At 37.1% G+C, this 20143-nt stretch overlaps 1 protein-coding gene across 6 annotated transcripts in view; it reads right to left on the reverse strand.

The window, feature by feature from the left end:
• The window catches only part of IPO11 (importin 11), a 127129-nt gene that overhangs the window by 53574 nt on the left and 53412 nt on the right, over positions 1–20143 (reverse strand). For 5 of the 6 annotated variants that reach the window (XM_023751546.1, XM_023751540.1, XM_006081417.3 and 2 more), the window contains 6 exons: positions 19363–19396; positions 19129–19169; positions 14246–14362; positions 10870–10983; positions 6843–6958; positions 1539–1615 (listed from right to left, as the gene is read on the reverse strand). In XM_023751546.1, the coding sequence (XP_023607314.1) occupies positions 1539–1615; positions 6843–6958; positions 10870–10983; positions 14246–14362; positions 19129–19169; positions 19363–19396 (499 nt within the window). The remainder of the gene's footprint in view (positions 1–1538; positions 1616–6842; positions 6959–10869; positions 10984–14245; positions 14363–19128; positions 19170–19362; positions 19397–20143) is intronic. The other variant, XM_023751532.1, reaches the window with a different exon arrangement.

The following is a 20143-nucleotide window of genomic DNA, read 5'->3' on the forward strand; positions in this document are numbered from 1 at the left end:
GTAATAAGTATTTTTTGGGTTTTTCGTATTTAGTTTATATATATCGAATTATTTATGTACTGAATAGATAAAAAAATGTCTGTGATTGAATAAATTTTCATTTTTTACACAAGAAACCGAAAATTTCATTTCAATCGAACCCATACTTCAAAAGATATAGGCATTTTAAACTAACTCTGATTTTGCGCGGGAAACCTAAATAATTGCCCGCGCCATCTTATATTTTGGCGGGAAATTCACCCGACACCGTAGTGTTAAAAGCAATAGTATTCTGGAGATTAAAACAAAACAAAGCAAAAACCAAATGGCCAGTAAATAGCACTGAATAAAATTCTTAAATACTCCATCAGTTTAAATGTCAATCTGCACTGGTAAAATATCTCATAAAACAACAATTTTATAAATAATTTTTTTTTTAAAATCTAGGCTATTACATACTTGTGAGTGGTGGCTGATATGTAAAAGGAAAGTATTCATTTCCTATTATTATTAGAGGCTTGGTGCACGAAATTCGTGCATAGGTAGGGTCCCTAGGACTGGACGGCAATCAGAGTTGATTGGGGCCTCAGGCTGCCAGCTGGGGCCTCCCTTCCCCGGCTGCCGGCTGGGGCCTCCCTTCCCCAGCTGCCGGCTGGGGCCTTCCTTCTTTCCGCGCCACCCCATCCTGGTCAGCGCATGTCATAACAAGCAATCAGTCTCCCGGTCAAACTCCAGCGGGGAGCATATTAGGCTTTGAGATATATATATATATATATATATATATATATATATATATATATTTTTTTTTCAGAATACATGTTCAGACTGGCAAAAAAATATCATCTAATTAGATTTCATCCAAGATGGCCTAAAGGAGACAAAAAGCCTACTTCTAGCACCCTGTCCAGTTCTATGGTTTCATGTACCAAAAGTGTTGCTTCAATAACATTAAGCTTTATGATTTCACAGCTCATATATAATACTTCAACAAACAATAATGATTTTCCACTATTTAATAATTTTGATTATATGTGGTTTATATTGTAGTTCCTTAGCTAAATCAGAAATATGTACAGAGTTCATTTGTGAAAAACTGATAGCACAAAATCACATTGAAAAAGAAGCTGGATAAAGCCAGGGTATACACTAATGGCCAGATTATTATGACCGGCCAGATTATTATGACCACCCCATCAGTACTTCATTGACACTTCCAAAAATACTGAATACTAAAAACTTCCTAAGCAAATACTCTCAAGGTTTTATTATTATTATTTGCATAACTAATTCACTTCATTGTAGTGATGAAGCAACCTTATAGTATAACCTTTTAAATACCTTATAGAACTGCTATCAAACAAAAACTTTACCAGAGTTCAAACCTAATTTGTAATTAGTTTCCTAAGAACTCTTTGATTTTTATTCAGTAATTTAGTACATTTCTTGTTTGATCTTTACCAAGCAGAAATTATCCTTAAAACTTACATAGGAAAAAATCTAGAAACTATTAATTATGGCTGCATTCAAAACAGTAGTTAAGTTTATGCTTTAATACCTACCAAGAAGTGGTGGCATGTTCTGAAATATACGAAGCAACTCTGGTGTAATGCATGGGCTGTTTTCCAAAGTCACTAACCTAGGGAGGGAAAGATTAAATCACTTTCTGTAACCATTAAAGCTATTTAACAACACAACATAAATATTTTAAAAACTGCCCCATGTAAAAGAAGAAAAACAGACAATACAAAAAGTCATGAAATTATCTCTCTTAAAAAAATTACCAAATTCATCAAAATTAAAAACCTACCTACAAATCATGTAATATTATTTCTATATACATGGAAAAAAAACAGTAAAGAAAGTGACTACATACTAAAATATGTATCATTATAATGATAAAGCAAAATCATGGATATTATGAGTGGTCTGGTAAAGATAAAAATTATTTCACGTTTTTATTTTCTTTATATATTCTTGTCATGTGTAATTGATGTGTCCCTGCAATGAAACACTGGACTAATTAGTTTAAAAACACTTACTTTAAATGTTAATAAATATGAACTTAGTAAAACTTAATATGAACAAGCCACTCTCAGTTAAAATAATAGCATCTGGAAAAAAAATCAATATATAAAAAATAAATTATATATGGGTTGTAGTTTATCACAGAAGTGTGTAACTGGTTTACCTCCTCAAAACAGCCTCTAGAAAAGAAGTTAAAGAAGACAAAACACAATTGTCACAATATCTGCAAGAAAAGGGAGGGGGATCCTATTCAAAATCATTCACTATAAAAACTCTCATCCAATTATAAATAGAAAGGAACTTCCTTTACCTCATAAGAGAGTATCTACCAAACACTCATAGAAAACACACCTAATGATGATATACTGAATCTATTCTCTGGAAAAGCAGAAACATGCCTCATAGAGCATCCCCTATAAGCTTGTCTAACTTCATTCACATCTATTGAGTATATGTGTGGAGGGCCTCTTGGAGGCACTCTAATATGATAAACCAAGTAAGTTAATAAAAGATACCATTACAGGCTTATATTAGAAAACTAAAATTTACTGAGCTAAATCTTAGAATATGGGTTAAATGACAAATACCAACGTAAAGCAAGTAGAAAGATGAGATAAATATAGGAACAGAAGATAATATGAAACAAACATGCAAGAAAATCCAAGCCAAAGGTTGGTTCTTTGAGAAGACCAATGACAAATCTCTAGCAAGATGGATCAAGAAGGGCAGAGGAAAGCCATTTTTTTAAAAAATCACTTAATAAGTCTGAAGTTTCATTTTGTAATATATGACCAAAAACATCAACTGGTACTGGTTATCCCCTAATAAGTTCAAATTCCCATTCTCCAATATAAAACTTTTATACCTTTGCTTCCCACAAACCTCTCATATCTTTATACACTCCCACTCCAGCCATAACACTCAGCTGATGATTACACTTCATATTTTGTTGAAAAAATAGAAGCTTACATAGAACACCTACCTATCTCATTCAACTACAATACAGAAATCCATCTTAAACAGATAAATTATTCCTCCAATTAAAACAGATAAAGTATTAAAACAGATAAAGTATTCCTGCTGCTATTAAAAAACAATAAACCCCTCTACTTACTTAGCAAAACATCCCTTCTGCCTCCTTAAATTATCTTTTTCTTTCCTTTTTATTGAGTTTTTGGGATGACACTGGTTAACAAAATCATATAGATTTCAGGTACACAGTTCCACAACTGCCTCCTTCAATTATGTTTCTCTGGAGTATCATCCACCCTTTTAGAACTTGCATCCCCCACACCAGCCAATGGCTGCCAGATTTCCACACACTTCTTCATAGTAAAAGTTCTTAAACAAGTTATCAGTGCTCACAGTCTGTACTTACTTAACTCCAATTCATGCTTCAATCTACTCCAATTCTATCTTTTGTTATTACTTCTCCACTGAAACCCCTAATATCTCCATATGACCAATTCACCTCTATGTACTGCTCTTACTAGAACAATCAGCACATCTGACATAGCTGACCACTCCCACTTTTAGGAAATAGTCTCTTCTTCACTTGGTATTCCTCCTATATCAGTAGATTGCTCTTCTCTGTCATCTTTGATGACTCCTCATGTGGCCTCTAAATGTTATAAATTCTTTAGAATTTTCCCCTGAGCTGAATGTTCTCTATCTGTCCTTCTCTTCTTAAGTGATCTCACCAATTCTCAGGCTTTAAATATCATATACAAAATACGCCAAAACCGGTTTGGCTCAGTGGATAGAGCGTCGGCCTGTGGACTCAAGGGTCCCAGGTTCGATTCCGGTCAAGGGCATGTACCTGGGTTGCGGGCACATCCCCAGTGGGGGATGTGCAGGGGGCGGCTGATCAATGTTTCTCTCTCATCGATGTTTCTGACTCTCTATCTCTCTCCCTTCCTCTCTGTAAAAAATCAATAAAATATATTTAAAAAAAAAATCAAAATACTAACCACTTTACAAACATTATTTCATCCTCACGACAACTGGGTAAAAGTATAGATTATTTTTCCTCAATGTACAGATAAGGAAAATGAGGCTCATAGAAGATGATTACAAACCTTACACAGTGGTGTAATTGGGGCTTGACACCTATATCTGATTCCAAATGAGCTGTAACTCACTAAGAAAAATCCTATATAATAAAAGCCTAATATGCTAAGAGTCCAGTTGATTGGTTGGCTGTTCAACCAATCAAGGCGTAATATACTAATGACATGCTAAGGTCACTCAACCATTCGCTATGATGTGCACTGACCACCAGGGGACAGACACTCCGACCTGTAGGTTAGCTTGCTGCTGGGGTTTGGCTGATCAGGACTGAGCGAGACGGGCCCTCCTGCGGTCCCTCCCCGGTTGGCCAACCTTCTGCAACCCTCCCCAGCCCTGATCATGCACTGGTGGGGTTCCTCAGCCCAGCCTGCACCTTCTCACAATCCGGGATATCTTCAGGGGATGTCAGAGAGCCGGTTTCGGCCCAATCCCGCAGGCCAGGCCAAGGAACTCCACTGGTGCACGAATTTGTGCAACGGGCCTCTAGTATATGAAGAAATGTGTACCCTGATTCTTTAAATAATCTTAGCTACTTATAAATTTGGTAAATTTTTAAAAATGTATCATAATGATTTAATTTTGTTTACATATAACTAAAAGCAGAAAAAAAGAGATTACCATTAACAAAGCAATGCATTTTTATGATTACCTGTTCATGTAATCCTTAAAAAATGTATACACCTTTACTAAACCACATTAATATAATAAGTCTGCAATACTGATAAGTAACTGAATATGTCTCTTTACTATAATATTTTAAATTTTTCTACTAGCCATTATCATATAGTATCTACACATTTATAAGAAAGTACTTATATACCAGAGATTAATGTTTTAATTTGTAATCTAGAGTAGGGGTTGGCAAACTACAGCCAAATCCAACCCATATCCTACTTTCGTAAATGATGTTTTATTGAAGCACAGCCCTGTCCACTTGTTTACATATTGTCTACAATAGCTTTCGCTCTAAAACAGCAGTGTTAAATAGTTGGAACAGAATGTGCATAGCCTGGGAAGCCTAAAATATTTACTGTCTGGTCCTTTACAAAATAAAATTGCCAACCTCTAATCTAAAGTAACCCATTCTGGACAAATAAAAATATATGAATATTGCCCTGGCCAGTTTTGCTCAGTGGTTAGAGCACTGGCCCACAGATCAAAGGGTTGTGGGTTCAATTTCCAGTTAAGGGGATGTACTCAGTTGCAGATTCAATTCCTGGCCCCATTGGATAGCGAGCGAGAAGCAACCAATCGATGTTTCGATGTCTCTCTCTCTCTCTCTCTTATCCTCTCTCGATCCTTCTTTTTCCCTCCTTCCCTCCATTCTCTTTTCCTTCCACTCTAAAAATCAATGGAAAAATATATCTTTGGGTGAGGATTAAAAAAAATATATATATACAGTATATGTATGTATACACACACACAAAAGCCTAAGCGACCAGCCGACCAGCCAGTAGCTATGACGTGCAATGACCAACAGGGGGCAGACGCTTAACACAGGAGCTGCCGAACGATAACAACTTTGCAGAGTGACCTCTTGCACTCTGGGACGCCCTCGGGGAATGTCAGACTGCTAGTTTTGGCCCGATCCCCACAGGCCAGGGCAAGGGACCCCACCTGCTGGAGGAACCCCGCTCACTCTGCAGATGGCCATCGAGCCCCGGCACCACCCCAGGCTGGGGAGGGACCGCGGGAGGTTGGTTCCAGGGTGTGTCCGGCCCGTCTTGCCCAGTCCCGCCACCTTCTAACTAATTTCCTTTCAATGTGCACGAATCCGTGCACAAGGCCTCTAACACGAATATAAAAGTGTCCAACATACGCTAACTTATAATCAAACCATCCAGAAGTCATTTAACTTAAAACAACCTAGAAAAGAATGAGAAATAAATTGCAAATATCTACCTACTTATGTTTTAAAATTGTACTTCGAGTATTTTGATACAGATCATTAATTTATAATTTGCACTGAAGATAATTTCTAAGAATCAAAACACTGTTCATTCCTAGAAAGCTAAACAAAACTAAGAAAATAAGGGAGAGAGAGAAGAAGAAAGGGAAGAAGGGAAGCCCCAAGTGTTATTGTTTTCTATGGTTAATTTCTGTGATTTGCTTTTTAATTCCAGTGTGAGTATATATATTGGAATTTTTAAACCTTTCCTGTATTATAAACTACATTTTAAAGAGAGACTGCTGTCATCAGTAAAATAAGCTTAATAAAGCAAAATGATTTTCTAGCACAGTTCCTTACAGTTTAAGGCACTGAGCTGTCACAGAAAAAGGTTTTCGTAGGTTTGTTTTTAAACACTACATACTCTTCACTTAGTAAAATAATAAATCAAGACTAATCAGTACTAATATTTGGGGATAAGGTATAATCCCAGTACTTATGGTAAGTTAATAAGAGGTTGAAAGTAACTCAACAATTCCCTGAAATCTCATTTAACACACTGGAAGTTTTAAGTAAATTTTTAGTTTTCAAAATTTATTGATATCTAAAATTTACATTCCAAATTCCAAAAGATAAAATGCAGCTGAGTTCTTACTGAAACTTCCCCTTTAACTCTGACAATTGTAAGCCTACAATGAGTGAAAGCTGCCAAGAAAAGATGGAGCTATTATGCTACCCACTTTGGGGAAACCGACTTTATGTTTTTATTTTTAAATGTTGAGTTTTTAAGCCCTGTTACGTGGCCTTTGCTTTATTGAAATGAGAGTAAGGAAGGTCAAGAAAAAAAAAAAAGTCCAAGGTATTAAGTTTTTCCTCTTACCATAATTCTAAACCATCTTCCAGAAGATAAACATGTGGAGGCTGGGAAACATCTGTACTCAGTTGAATAACTGGAAGCAGGAAAGGGTACAGGTTCTTGCTGTCTGCTCCTAATCCCTATGGGAAGTATAAATAAAATTTAATATAAGACATTCTAAGGTCCCACCACCACCACCACCCAAAAAAAACCCAAAAAACAAAAAAATCAATCACCTATCATATATAAAAGCTCTAAAAACAACTTATAAAGTAAATTAATTAGATTTTAAAGGACAGCCCTAAATATAAACATAACTAAAACAAAGTTAGTTCTGTTTACAATTAGAAAGCAAGTAGCATAAAAATACTATTCAGTTACCTAATGGTAGTAAAATAATATATATCAAGGCTATACAAATCTGTTCATTTAAAGAGTTTCCATACATAAATATTTATATCCCCATCTCTGACTATTAAAGAGGTGTTAACATTAAAATATTAAATTCTATAAATTATCTAACCTAAATAATAAACACTGAACTCAACCTAAATGTTCATCAGTAAGATAATTACATTATGGTGTATTACTATTCTAGAATACTTAGCTGTGAGAAAGGATTAGACATGGAATATAAACAATTTCAAAATAATTATAAACTGGATTTAAAAAGTACAGAAGTGTGTATAATAATTCTACATGCAAAAATATTTTTCAAATAGCTACATTTCTGAATATGCGATATATGCATAAAAATGTTTCTTGGGAGAAAATAGAAAAAAACTGTTAACACTAGGTAAATATGGAAAAGGAAAAGAATACTGGAAGAGAGTAAAGGAGTTTTCTTTTTTTTTGTACTTTTCTGTAAGCTTTTAAAAAATATATACATAAAAAATATGTACATATTAGTTTAATGAAGATATTTTGCTAATATTTTTAAAGAGCCAAAAACATAGAGAGGAAGAGAGGGCATTATATCTAAAATTCTAGTTTGCCTAATTACTGTATTATGAAGGTTGACTCAGTGTACCACACAAATCTCACTCTCAAAGAAAACAAAAGGATGGAAAGTCCATTTCTAATCCATTAATAATCTCTATATAATCTGATAAACATAAAAAGGAAATAAAATAACCAAACACCACCTCACTTAGAAAATAATTCAAATGTCAATATAATTTATAGCAAATGACAATGCAACAAAACATTTATGTATTTCCCTTTTTTAAGTTAGATATCTTTATTTTAAAATATATATATTCCCCTTTTAATGAAATATTTATAATAAATTCAATCTGTATCAGAACATAAGACACTTCAAAGGAAATATATAAAGTTTATCCTTAAATACGTTAAGCATAAGTTTGGCTCTTTCTATAACTAAAAATAAGGTGAAAGACCTTATTGAAGATTATTTCCAAAGAGAATTATAAAAATATCACATTTAATAAAGTAAAAATAATAGTATATTGGGCTTTAATATTTAGTTAAAATTTTACTCTCCATAGCTCAATCTTTAACAGAACAAAAAAAAGAAAGAACATTAAGAAAAACTAGTCAAGTTCATATTGATTATCAAGTAGACTTAAAATTTCTCAAGAAAATTAGAATCTATCTACTTCGTGCACATCCCAATGAGCACAATATACTAGGATTAGCAAAACTAAAGGAAGCAAGTGTGAAACGTTTAAGACTCTCTCTCTGTAAAATCATGATGAGATTCATCTTTATAATCTAGAGGCCTCAAATACATGTACAATCCCAGATATGCAGCATTAAATCTGAACATTCTTTTGGGCCATGGTTATAACTACAAGACATTGTCTATAATACTGTAAAAGCTCAAAAATAAATTAATCAGTTATTAATAAAATTATCAGAAATGCTTAAATGGGGAAAGTCATATTGTACCATCATTACCTAAGACATAAGGGGAAATAAGGTGAAGGGCACAAGGGAGTCTCTCTATACTATTTTTGCCATTGCATGTGAATCTATAATTGTTTTTAAGTTAAGGGAGAAAACAGAATAACACCTTCTAAAAACTGAACAAAACAAAAAAGTCAGAGACATTAAAATATTAAAGAAAAACTTAAAAGGTTGAAAGATAAGGTTCAGAAAATTATTCAGAAAGTAGAGCAAAAGAGTGCCTTTTATATACATAAAAAGGCAGGACAGAACAGTAAGAAAAATAGAGGACTGGTTTACTGATCTATCGTCTAAGTAATAAAAAGTTCAGAAGGGGACAAAAAATAAAAACAAGAAGGGGAGGAAAAAATAAAATATAATATCATAACCTAGAACCCAAGAATATGAGTTTCCAATGTGAAATATCCAAGTGTCCAGAACAATGGGATACAAATATACCCACATCATCAGGAAATTTAAAAAAAAAAATTTTTTTTGATCTTCACTCAAGGATATTTTTTCCATTGATTTCTTAGAGAGAATAGAAGTGGGGAGGGGGGGAGAGAGAGAGAGAGAGAGAGAGAGAGAGAGACAGAGAGAGAGAGAGAGAGAGAGAGAGAGAGAGAAAGAGAGAGAGAAAGAGAAACAAACATCAATGTGAGAAAGATATCAATTGGTTGCCTCCCACTCATGCCCCACCCAGGGCCAGGATAGGACCTGCAACCAAGGTACGTATCCTCATCAATAAAAGAGATAATCTTTGAGGATAATCACAAGAATTACAGGGTAGACAGAAAGAGATGCTAGGCCAGAGACTTATTAAAGAGAAACTGCATTTAAAAAAAATTTGTATCGTCCAGCAGGCATAGCTCAGTGGTTGAGCATCAACGTATGAACCAGAAGGTCACAGTTTGATTCCTGGTCAGGGCACATGCCTGGGTTGCAGGCTTGATCCTCAGTAGGTAGGGGGCATGCAGGAGACAGCCAATCAATGATCCTTTCTCATCATTGATGTTTCTATCTCTCCCTCTCCCTTCCTCTCTGAAATCAATAAAAGTATTTTTTTTTCAATTTGTATCACCATTCATCTATCTAAAACTGCCTTAGACAAAAATTTGTAACTGTAAAACCCATCCATAAATATTTACTGAACAAATGAGTTTATGTTTCAAAAAGTATCAAGGTGGCTGAGAAAGGTTTTTCTAAACTAATAGTAGAAAGGATATTTTTAAAACTTATTAGAACATTTAGAGTAGAAATTCTTTATTTATTTATTTATTTATTTTTTAAAATATATTTTATTGATTTTTTACAGGGAGGAAGGGAGAGAAATAGAGAGTTAGAAACATCGACCAGCTGCCTCCTGCACATCTCCTACTGGGGATGTGCCCGCACCCCAGTACATGCCCTTGACCGGAATCGAACCTGGGACCTTTCAGTCCGCAGGCCGACGCTCTATCCACTGAGCCAAACCGGTTTCGGCTAGAAATTCTTAATTTAGAGAAAGATCTCCCATTGGAAAAATCTATCAAACTCTGAAGCAAAGGCAGTAAAAATCACTTCAGCATCCATACACTCAGAGACAGGGTTAAGCTCTTCTCTCACCATCAGACTATAATTCATTTTCAGTTCAAATGAGAATTAGAGTCTCATTCTTTTTCCCTGAAGTTTAGGTTCCTCTCTACCTACTGCACATCCCAACACTTCAAGTCAAGATGTCTAAAATCAAATTCACTCCTTCTCTCAAAAGCAACTCACCTGTTCTGTCTTTCCAATTTATGAAAAGGAAAATTTTTATTTTAAATTAAGGAAAAGGAGTAAAAATGAAGTTTATGCAGAAAATCCCTGCATAACAAGGAAGCAGCCTGCAATGTACCATGGACTACACAGATTGTGGGTTTACCATCACTGAGGACCACTACACCTAACGAAAGAAATCATCTCTAAAAAGTAGAGGAAAATTTTCTTATGTCAAAAATGTCCAAAGTAAATATACAAACAGTGTTTTAAAAACTGTTTAGATCACACATATAAGACATAAAATGTGAGGCCTTTCACTAACATTAACATAAAACACATGCAAACAATGACAAATTTTAAAGAAGAAAAAAATACTGAACTAAGAAACTGTGAAGTATCTTACCTGAACAAGATGAATAAGCGTTGTCAGAATAGCACATCTCAACATATTGTGTTCTTCACTCTGCTTCCACAGAAGAGGCAAATACTGCACCAAACATCCTACATACGGCCGTATCTATCACAACAGAAGTAGGGGAAGTAAAAGAATTCTATTAGTAAAAAAGGCGATTTATCTTAAGAAACAATGAAAGACCTATTTAAGTCCCAGAGAGCAAATATTTAATATATACTACATGTAATATAGTAAGCATATATCCTTTTATTTTTTTAAATATATTTTATTGATTTTTTACAGAGAGGAAGGGAGAGGGATAGTTAGAAACATCGATGAGAGAGAAACATCGATCAGCTGCCTCCTGCACACCTCCTACTGGGGATGTGCCCGCAACCAAGGTACATGCCCTTGACCGGAATCAAACCTGGGACCCTTCAGTCCGCAGGCCGACACTCTATCCACTGAGCCAAACCGGCTAGGGCAAGCATATATCCTTTTAAAGATAAGTCAGACATTACATAGACACAGAGCTCTTTGGTACTTGACCTTATATATCTAACATACGTGTGTGTGTGTATGTATGTGTATATGTGTGTATGTATGTATATGTGTGTGTGTATATATATATATATTTCTTCACCTGAGGACATGCTTTTATTGATTTCAGAGAGAGAGGAAGGAAGAGGGCAGAAAGAGAAACATCGATGTGAGAGTGAAAACATCAATTGGTTGCCTCCCGCACACACACCAACCAGGGATCAAACCCACAATCTTCCAGTGTACAGGATGACACTCCAACCAACTGAGCCACATTTGCCAGGGCTATGGTAAATATTTTAAAACAGTTACCAAATGTTTTACATGAAATAAAATTTAGGAATGTGAAATAATATATAAAGGCCAGTTATTTCTTTAGAGTTTAATAGAAAGATGCTGTTATAATCTCCTTTCTTTCTAAATCAGCTTACTTAACTGGAAATACATTGTTTTAGAAACAGTCAGCACTTATTTATTCATTCAACAATTATCTGATAGCATCTTCCAAGTATCAGGCCCCAAGCACAAGGCACCAGAAAGAAAAGGATATAAAGCTACACATACAAACCCTTACAATGAGAAAAGGTTAGTGCAATGGTGAAGGTGTACAGGCGGTACAGTGGAAATGAAGGAGAAGAAAGAATACAATTGTCAAGTCCAGTTAACCAGTTTTGAAAAATATACCCTGAAGCACACAGCACAGCTTGACAGTGAGCCTCATGGAAAATAAAATGGATCTACGCTGAAGCTGGACAGTGCTCCAGCTCTAGGCTTACAGTCATAGTATTTGGAATTGTTCTAATGAGTGTCCTTGATGATAAAACAAATAGTAGACCTTCAGCTTCAGTGCTACCTATTTCAATCCCATGGATTAAAATTAAAAACTGCTACCAGAAAAAAAAAAAATGAGTGTTTCTTTATTCTGCTTATGAAACAGCATACAGTGAAAGGGTAGCAAAAAAATTTATAGAATCTGTGTCCTTCACATCCCACCCCAGAAGGTAATGTACAGAAAAATAAGTTAAATATTTGTTCAGCCCTGGCCAGTATAGCTCAGTTGGTTAAGCATTGTCCCATGTACTGAAATGTCGCCAGTTCAATTCCCAGTAAGGGCACATACCCTGAAATGTCGCCAGTTCAATTCCCAGTAAGGGCACATACCCAGGTTGCAGGTTCAATCCCCAGTCCAGGTGAGTGCAGGAAGCAACCAATCGATGTTTCTCTCTCTCTCTCTCCCCCCCCCCCTCCTTCTCTCTCTCCCTCCCTCCCTCCCTCTTTAAAACAAATACATACACACACACACACACACACACACACACACACACACACACAGTGACCAGATTATTATGACCACCCCATCAGTAGAATGAAGTGAATTAGTTATACAAATAATAATAAAACCTTGAGAGTATTTGCTTAGGAAGTTTCCAATATTCAGTATTTTTGGAAGTGTCAATGAAGTACTGATGGGGTGGTCACAATAATCTGGCCACTCAGTGTATATTTAATATTTGTTCAAATACTTCAGTGAGATAAAACTGAATATTAAGAGATTCTTTATTTATATTACCTTATTTTCAAATTTGGAATCAAACTATTATAATAAATAGTATCTGCTTGGCTCTTAATTATGTTAAGCGCCCTATCTCAAAGAACATACAAATTAGCCTATAAAAGCATACCACTTAATATGTAAAACACAAGTTTCAAAATACTCATTTATACTCATCTAAAAACAGCATATAACAGCATGTTCTACTGATAAGGAAAACAAACCAGTTTTGGTTTGGAACAAGTAGAATACTTTTCAAGGAATGACAGAAAGAAAGTGTAAGCAACGAATTATAGATGGAATAGGTAATAAACCAAAGTACCCAGTTACATTTGAAAGTCATAAAATATTTACATTCCAATCTTAGATATTCATTAGAATATATGATGTGCTAAATTAAAACTAATGCTTCAAAACAACTATTTCAGAAATCACCCATCGAGTCACTGTTGCAAAAGTCCAAAACAGGGCTGGTGATGATTAGAAAACATAATGTTGACATGAACGTCAAATACATCCCTCCCTATGGGTAGGATGAGGAAGGTTCAAAGTATATTACTGGGGCAACTGAGGAAATCTGAATATGGACTTGATATTAGACAACAGCACTGAATCAATGTTAAGTTCCCTGACTATAATTATGGTTTTGATTAAGAAGATGGAGAGGGAAGACGGCGGCATAGGTAAACACCTGAACTTGCTGTCGCGCACAACCACATTAAAACTACAACTAAAAGACAAAACAAACTATCATCCAGAACCACGGGAAGGCTGGCTGAGTGGAAGTTCGACAACTAGAAGGAAAGAGAAAAGAAAAGCGCATTGAGTCTGGTAGGAGGTGCAGAGGTGTGGCAGTGTAGAGGAACGGAGGTGTGTGCAAAAGGGGCTGGCAGCTGGGTGCGCTGTTGTCTTTTTCAATCAGGAGGGAGATACAAGCTCCCACTGCTCTGAACTCCAGTTCTGGGCAAGAATTTGGGGACCCAGACTCATATGGAGAAACTGGACTGTCTGGCATTGGGCCAGAACGCGAGGGCAGCTTTCTCGCAGAGGTGCTTGCAGTGGTCATTGTTCCTGCATGGGAGCGCGGAACACAAACGCAGGGACCTCTCCGATGCAGGGTTGACTGGCAGCCACTGCTATTTGCTCTGCCCTGGTGATTCCCTGAGACCCTGCCCCACCCAATTTACAACCCCACCCAAGCTGTGCGCAGAGGCTTTTGCATACAAATTTAAAAATTTAACATATACTCTACTACACCCTAACATTTATTTTCATGATTTAAAACAAAATTACCTGCATGTTGACTCTTTCAATCACACAAGAAAGGACATGTAAAACATGCATCTTTGTGTCACATTCTGTAACTTGCTGCAGTAATTGAAAAAGTAGCGTGAACATGGTTTCCAAATACTGCAGGTCAAAAGAAAAAAAAAGGTTTGAAACAGAAATGTAAGACCTTTAAATACAGACAGATAGAAAAGAAATAATGTCAAAGCAATAAATAAAAGACAAAATCTTAGCGTTACCTAAACAACTTCAAACTATTTAAGTTGTCAATTTTAGGAAATTTTTTCTTTATGGCTGCTAAATGCGTCTGTTTTAGAATTTCATTCATCCACAATGCTTTCAAAAGAAAACTATATCTAAACATTTTCTATTTAAATTTTATACTGTTAACAGTATCTTGTCATTGCTCTTCCACATATGCCTGCTGTTGTGCAAGGTCTATTCATTAGAGTAAAAGGAATACCAATTATGGCACTTACATACCAGCTGCCTGATATGGACCTTAACATATGCTTCATGGAGATGAAAGTTTTTGTATACATTCTTATAACTGTAAGAATGACAGAATATCTCTTATTCAAAAATAGAAAAATATCCTATGTCTGGCTATTAAAGCCCATATTATAAAAATTATAGCAAGTATTAACAAATCACAGGACAGCAGATACATAAAATACTTGGTTCTTTGATATTTGGTTCCTTTTTATACAAATTTCTTAAACATATGTCTTTCATCAAAAAATATCTAATGATTCTTTGAGCAAAGAAAAATCTCTGCTCTACAAGTTCCCCCATGAAATATAGAGATTTTATCAAAAAACTAGTGGCCCGGTGCATGGATTCATGCACACTGAAAAGAAATTAATTAGAAGGTGGCCGGTGAGGTAGGACTGGGTGAGGCAGGCCGGACATGCCCTGGAGCCAACCTCCCACTGCCCCTGGGGTGGTGCCGCAGCTCGAAGGGCATCTATGGAGTGAGTGGGGTCCCTCTGGCAGATGGGGTCCCTCAGCCTGGCCTGCGGGAATCAGGCCAAAACCGGCTCTCCGACATCCCCCAAAGGATCCTGGAGTGCAAGAGGGCACTCTGCAAAGTTGCTGTCATACAGAGTGTGGAATGAAAACACAGTGTGCAGCAAACCAGATTCAGGGCCGACAGTGCCCCAGCAACAACATAACCCACGGCCGAAGGTGGAATCGCACAGCCCCGTAAGGAATCGGGCTCCCTCCTCTCTGGTTCCGGAGTGTGCCACCTGAGAACCACCACTGCCAAGTCACCACAGCTCGGCAGCTCCTGCATTGAGCGTCTGTCCCCTGGTGGTCAGTGCGTGTCATTCCTACCGGCCTGTTAGACAGTTGCTTAGCCTTTTATATATATAGATTTTCTTCCTTTTTTGGCACAGCCAATACTCATGAGCTATTTATTGATTTTATTAAATGTACTGGGGTAATATCCTATATTATAAAAAGCTAATATGCAAATCAACCAAATGGCAGAACAAATGGTCGCTGTGACGCACACTGACCATCGGTGGGCAGACGCTCAATGCAGGAGCTGCCCCTTGCTGGTCAGTGCGCTCCCACAGGGGAGTACCACTCAGCCAGAAGTCGGGCTCATGGCTGGCGAGCACAGCGGTGGTGGTGGGAGCCTCTCCCACCTCTGCAGCAGTGCTAAGGATGCCCGACTGACAGCTCCTGGACTGCGAGAGGGCACAGGCCAGGCTGAGGGGACCCTGCCCCCAGAGTGCACAAATTTCGTGCACCGGGCCTCTAGTTTGTTAATAAGATCATATAGGTTTCAAGTATAGATTTTGATGATACATGATTACCCACTACCCAAAGTCAAATCATCTTCCCTCACCATATGTTTGGCCTCCCTTACCCTCTGGTAACTACCATACTATTGTCTGTCTATGTCTCCGAGTTTCAGTTTTATATCCCATGTATGAGTGAAATTATATGGTTCATCGCTTTTCTGACTGACTTATTTCGCTTAGCATAATATTCTCAAGGTCTATCCATGTTGTCACAAATGTCAGTATTTCATCTTATGGCTGAATAGTATTCCATAGTTTATATGTATCACAACTTTATCTAATCATGTATCAAAAGACACTTTATTTCCATGTCTTGGGCATTGTGAATAATGCTACAATGAACATAGGGGTGCATATATCTTTGCAAATAAGTGTGTTTTCAAGTTTTTGGGGGTAGATACCCAGAAGTGGGATTGCTGGGTCACACAATAACTCTATTCTTAATTTTTTGAGGAACCGCTATAGTGACTGTACCAGACTATATTCCCACAAGCAGTGAATGAGGGTTCTGATAATGGCCACTCTAATAGGTGAGGTGGTATCTCATTGTAGTTTGATTTGCATTTCCCTAGTAGCTAGTGAAGTTGAACATCGTTTCTTATGTATGTTGGCTATTTGTATGTCTTCTTGGAAGAAGTGTCCATTCCCATTTTTTAATTAGATTGTTTGGGGTTGAATTGTATGAGTTATTTTGGATATTAACCCCTTGGCAAAGCTGTTGTTTGCAAATACCATCTCCCATTTGATTGGTTGCCTTTTTGTTTTGTTAGCAGTTTATTTTGCTGTGCAGAAGCTTTTTAGATGGAGATAGACACATTCATTTATTTTGCCTTCACTTTCCTTGCCTTTGGGGTCAAATTCATAAAATCTTCTCTAAGACCAAGGCCCATGAGTTCAGTACCTGTTTTCTTCTATGGAAATTATCCTTTCAGATCTTATATTTAGGTCTTTGATCCATTTTGAATTAATTTTTGCATATGGGGACAAACTGTAGTCTATTTTCATTCTTTTGCATGTGGCTTTCCAATTTTCCCAGCAACATTTATTGAAGAGGCTTTCTTTTCTCCATAGTGTGTTTTTGGCTCCTTTGTCAAAAATTATTTACCCATATACTTGTGGTTTTATTTCTGGGCTCTCAAATCTGTTTCATTAGCCTGTGTGTCTATTTTTCTGCCAAGATCATGCTGTTTTGATTATTGTTGTGGAGTCAGATAGTGTGATACCCTGCTTTCTTCTTTTTCTCTGAATTGCTTTGGCAATTCAGGGTCTTTTGTTCTGATTTCTTTTGTTCTATTTCTTTAAAAACTGACATTGAGATTTTGATGGGGATTGCATTAAGTGGGTATATTGCTTTGGTTAACATGGCCATTTTAACTATTGATTCTTCCAATCCATGAACACAGAAAACCTATCCATTTCAAGAGATTGTGTTTTTCACTCTCTTTTAATAATGCTTTGTAGTTTTTAAGTATATAAGTATGTCATATCCGTTGTTAAGTTTATTCCTAGGTATTTTATTGTTTTTGTTGCAACTGCAAAGGGAATTTTTTCATTTCTTTTTCTGAAATTTTATTTAGTATATAGAAAAGCAATGAATTTTTTATACATTGATTTTGTATCCTGCAACTTTACTGTATTTGTTAATTGTTTCTAAGAGCTTTTTGGTGGAGACTTTAGGGTTTTCTATATATAGAATCATTTCATCTGCAAAAAGTGACAGTTTTACTTCTTTATTCCCAATGTGGATGCCTTTTATTTCTTCCTCTTGCCTACAGCTCTGGTTATTACTTCCAGAAGTATCTATACTAATAAAAGGGTAATATACTAATTACACCAGACATCTTCCGGACAAAGCCACGGTGGCGGGGGCCAAGGCAGAGGCAGTTAGGGGCGATCAGGCCGGCAGGGGAGGACAGTTAGGGGTGATCAGGCTGGCAGGGGAGCAGTTAGGTGGCAATCAGGCCAGCAGCGGAGCAGTTAGGGGGTGATCAGGCCGGCAGGCAGAGGCGGTTAGGGGCGATCAGGCAGGCAGGCAGGCAGGCAGGCGAGCAGTTAGGACCCAGCAGTCCCGGATTGCGAGAGGGATGTCCGACTGCTGGTTTAGGCCCGATCCCGCAAATCAACTTTTAAAAAGTATTCTCTCTGAAAAATATATATATAGGTGGGGTTCCATGGTCTGGCCTGTGGGGATCGGGCCTAAACCGGCAGTTGGACATCCCCCGAGGGCTCCCGGATTGGAGAGGGTGCAGGCTTGCTGAGGGACCCCCTCCCCCCGTGCATGAGTTTCATGCACCAGGCCTCTAGTGTTGAATAAGAGTGGTGAGAATGGATATCCTTATCTTATTCCTGATTTTAGAGAAAAAGCTTTCAGTTTTTCACCATTAAGTATGATATTAGCTGAGGGTTTGTCATATACAGCCTTTATAATGTTGAGGTAATTTCCTTCTATACCCATTTTATTGAGTGTTTAAATCATAAATGGATGTTGTATATTATTAAATGCTTTTTCTGTACCTATTGATAAGATCATGATTTTCTTCTTGCCTATTCCTCTTAGAACAACTACTGCCCCAATTTTACTGAATATTTAACAAGTCTTACTGAACACCAATTATATAAAAATACCACATTGTGTGCTCTTAAAAGACCATGCTGGGTGCTTGGAGTTGAGTGAAGAATAAAAAGATGAGTAAGACTTAGTATTCTGCTTTTCAGGTAATTTGCAATCTAGTGTAAGACAGACATATATACCCAAAAAAGCACAGGGGGATAACCTAAAGAGTAAAAGTAGCAGACACATCTGAAACTAAATTACTTGATGTTTTATAATTGCGACAAAAGCAAGTTTAGAACTCAGCTCCAAAATAGATGATGAGACAGTTAAACAAACAAACAAAAAAAGGCAGAATAAAGCAAACTGTTTGAAATGTAAGTTACCAAGTACTTCCAAAATAATTAAATATATTTTTAAATTCAGCTTTAATAAATAACTTATATTTAATTCCAGCTACAAAATAACACTTAATATTCAAAACACATAAGCAAAAATTGTTTTAAAACTAGAAATATTCTTACCGGTAGAAACTGATCCGTTCTAAACTCAAAATCATCAACAGGTAAAGAGTAGTTAAGGGATACTGAGAATATATGACATTTATCAGGAAAAAATATATATTTAAACCAACTATAATAAACCAATCAAAAATTACATTTTAAACTATCTCATAAATTGATTTAACAAAATAATTAACAATTTCAAAGTGTTAATATTCTTCACAATGAAGTATTTTAAAATTCTTTTAAGGATATTTAACTTCAGGGTTGTAGCTGTTTCAATACGGACCTAAAAAAAAGTGTATCATGAATTTTGAGTCATTCGAGAACTACTAAACATTATTTATATTAAATGACAAAAAATTTATTCCAAGTAACTTCTTTACTCCTTTTTTTAATATTAAGGTCACAGAAAATATTAATATCCTATCTAATAAAAGAGTAATATGCAAATTGACCATCACTCCAACACAGGATGACCTCCCCCATGTGGACACAAGATGGCCGCCACAAGATGGCCGGCAGGGGAGGGCAGTTGTGGGCAATCAGGCCAGCAGGGGAGGGCAATTGGGGGCAATCAGGCCTGCAGGGAAAGGCAGTTGGGGGGGACCAGGCCATCAGGGGAGGGCAGTTGGGGGCGACCAGGTCAGCAGGGGAGGGCAGTTAGGGGCAACCAGGCTGGCAGGGGAGGGCAGTTGGGGTGACCAGGTCAGCAGGGGAGGGCAGTTGGGGGCAACCAGGTTGGCAGGGGAGGGCAGTTAGGGGTGACCAGGCCGGCAGGGGAGGGCAGTTGGGGGCAATTGGGCCAGCAGGGGAGCAGTTAGGCGTCAATCAGGCTGGCAGGCAGAAGCGGTTAGGGGCAATCAGGCAGGCAGGCAGGCGAGCGGTTGGGAGCCAGCAGTCCTGGATTATAAGAGGGATGTCCCAGATTGGAGAGGGTGCAGGCCTCCACTCCCCGTGCACGAATTTCGTGCACCGAGCCTCTTGTCTAAAAGTAAAATGACACTCTCCTTATTTAGTAAGAGCTAAAATGCAA

Source organism: Myotis lucifugus, unplaced genomic scaffold, assembly GCF_000147115.1.
Source record: "Myotis lucifugus unplaced genomic scaffold, Myoluc2.0 scaffold_0, whole genome shotgun sequence".
Lineage (NCBI taxonomy): Eukaryota > Metazoa > Chordata > Mammalia > Chiroptera > Vespertilionidae > Myotis > Myotis lucifugus.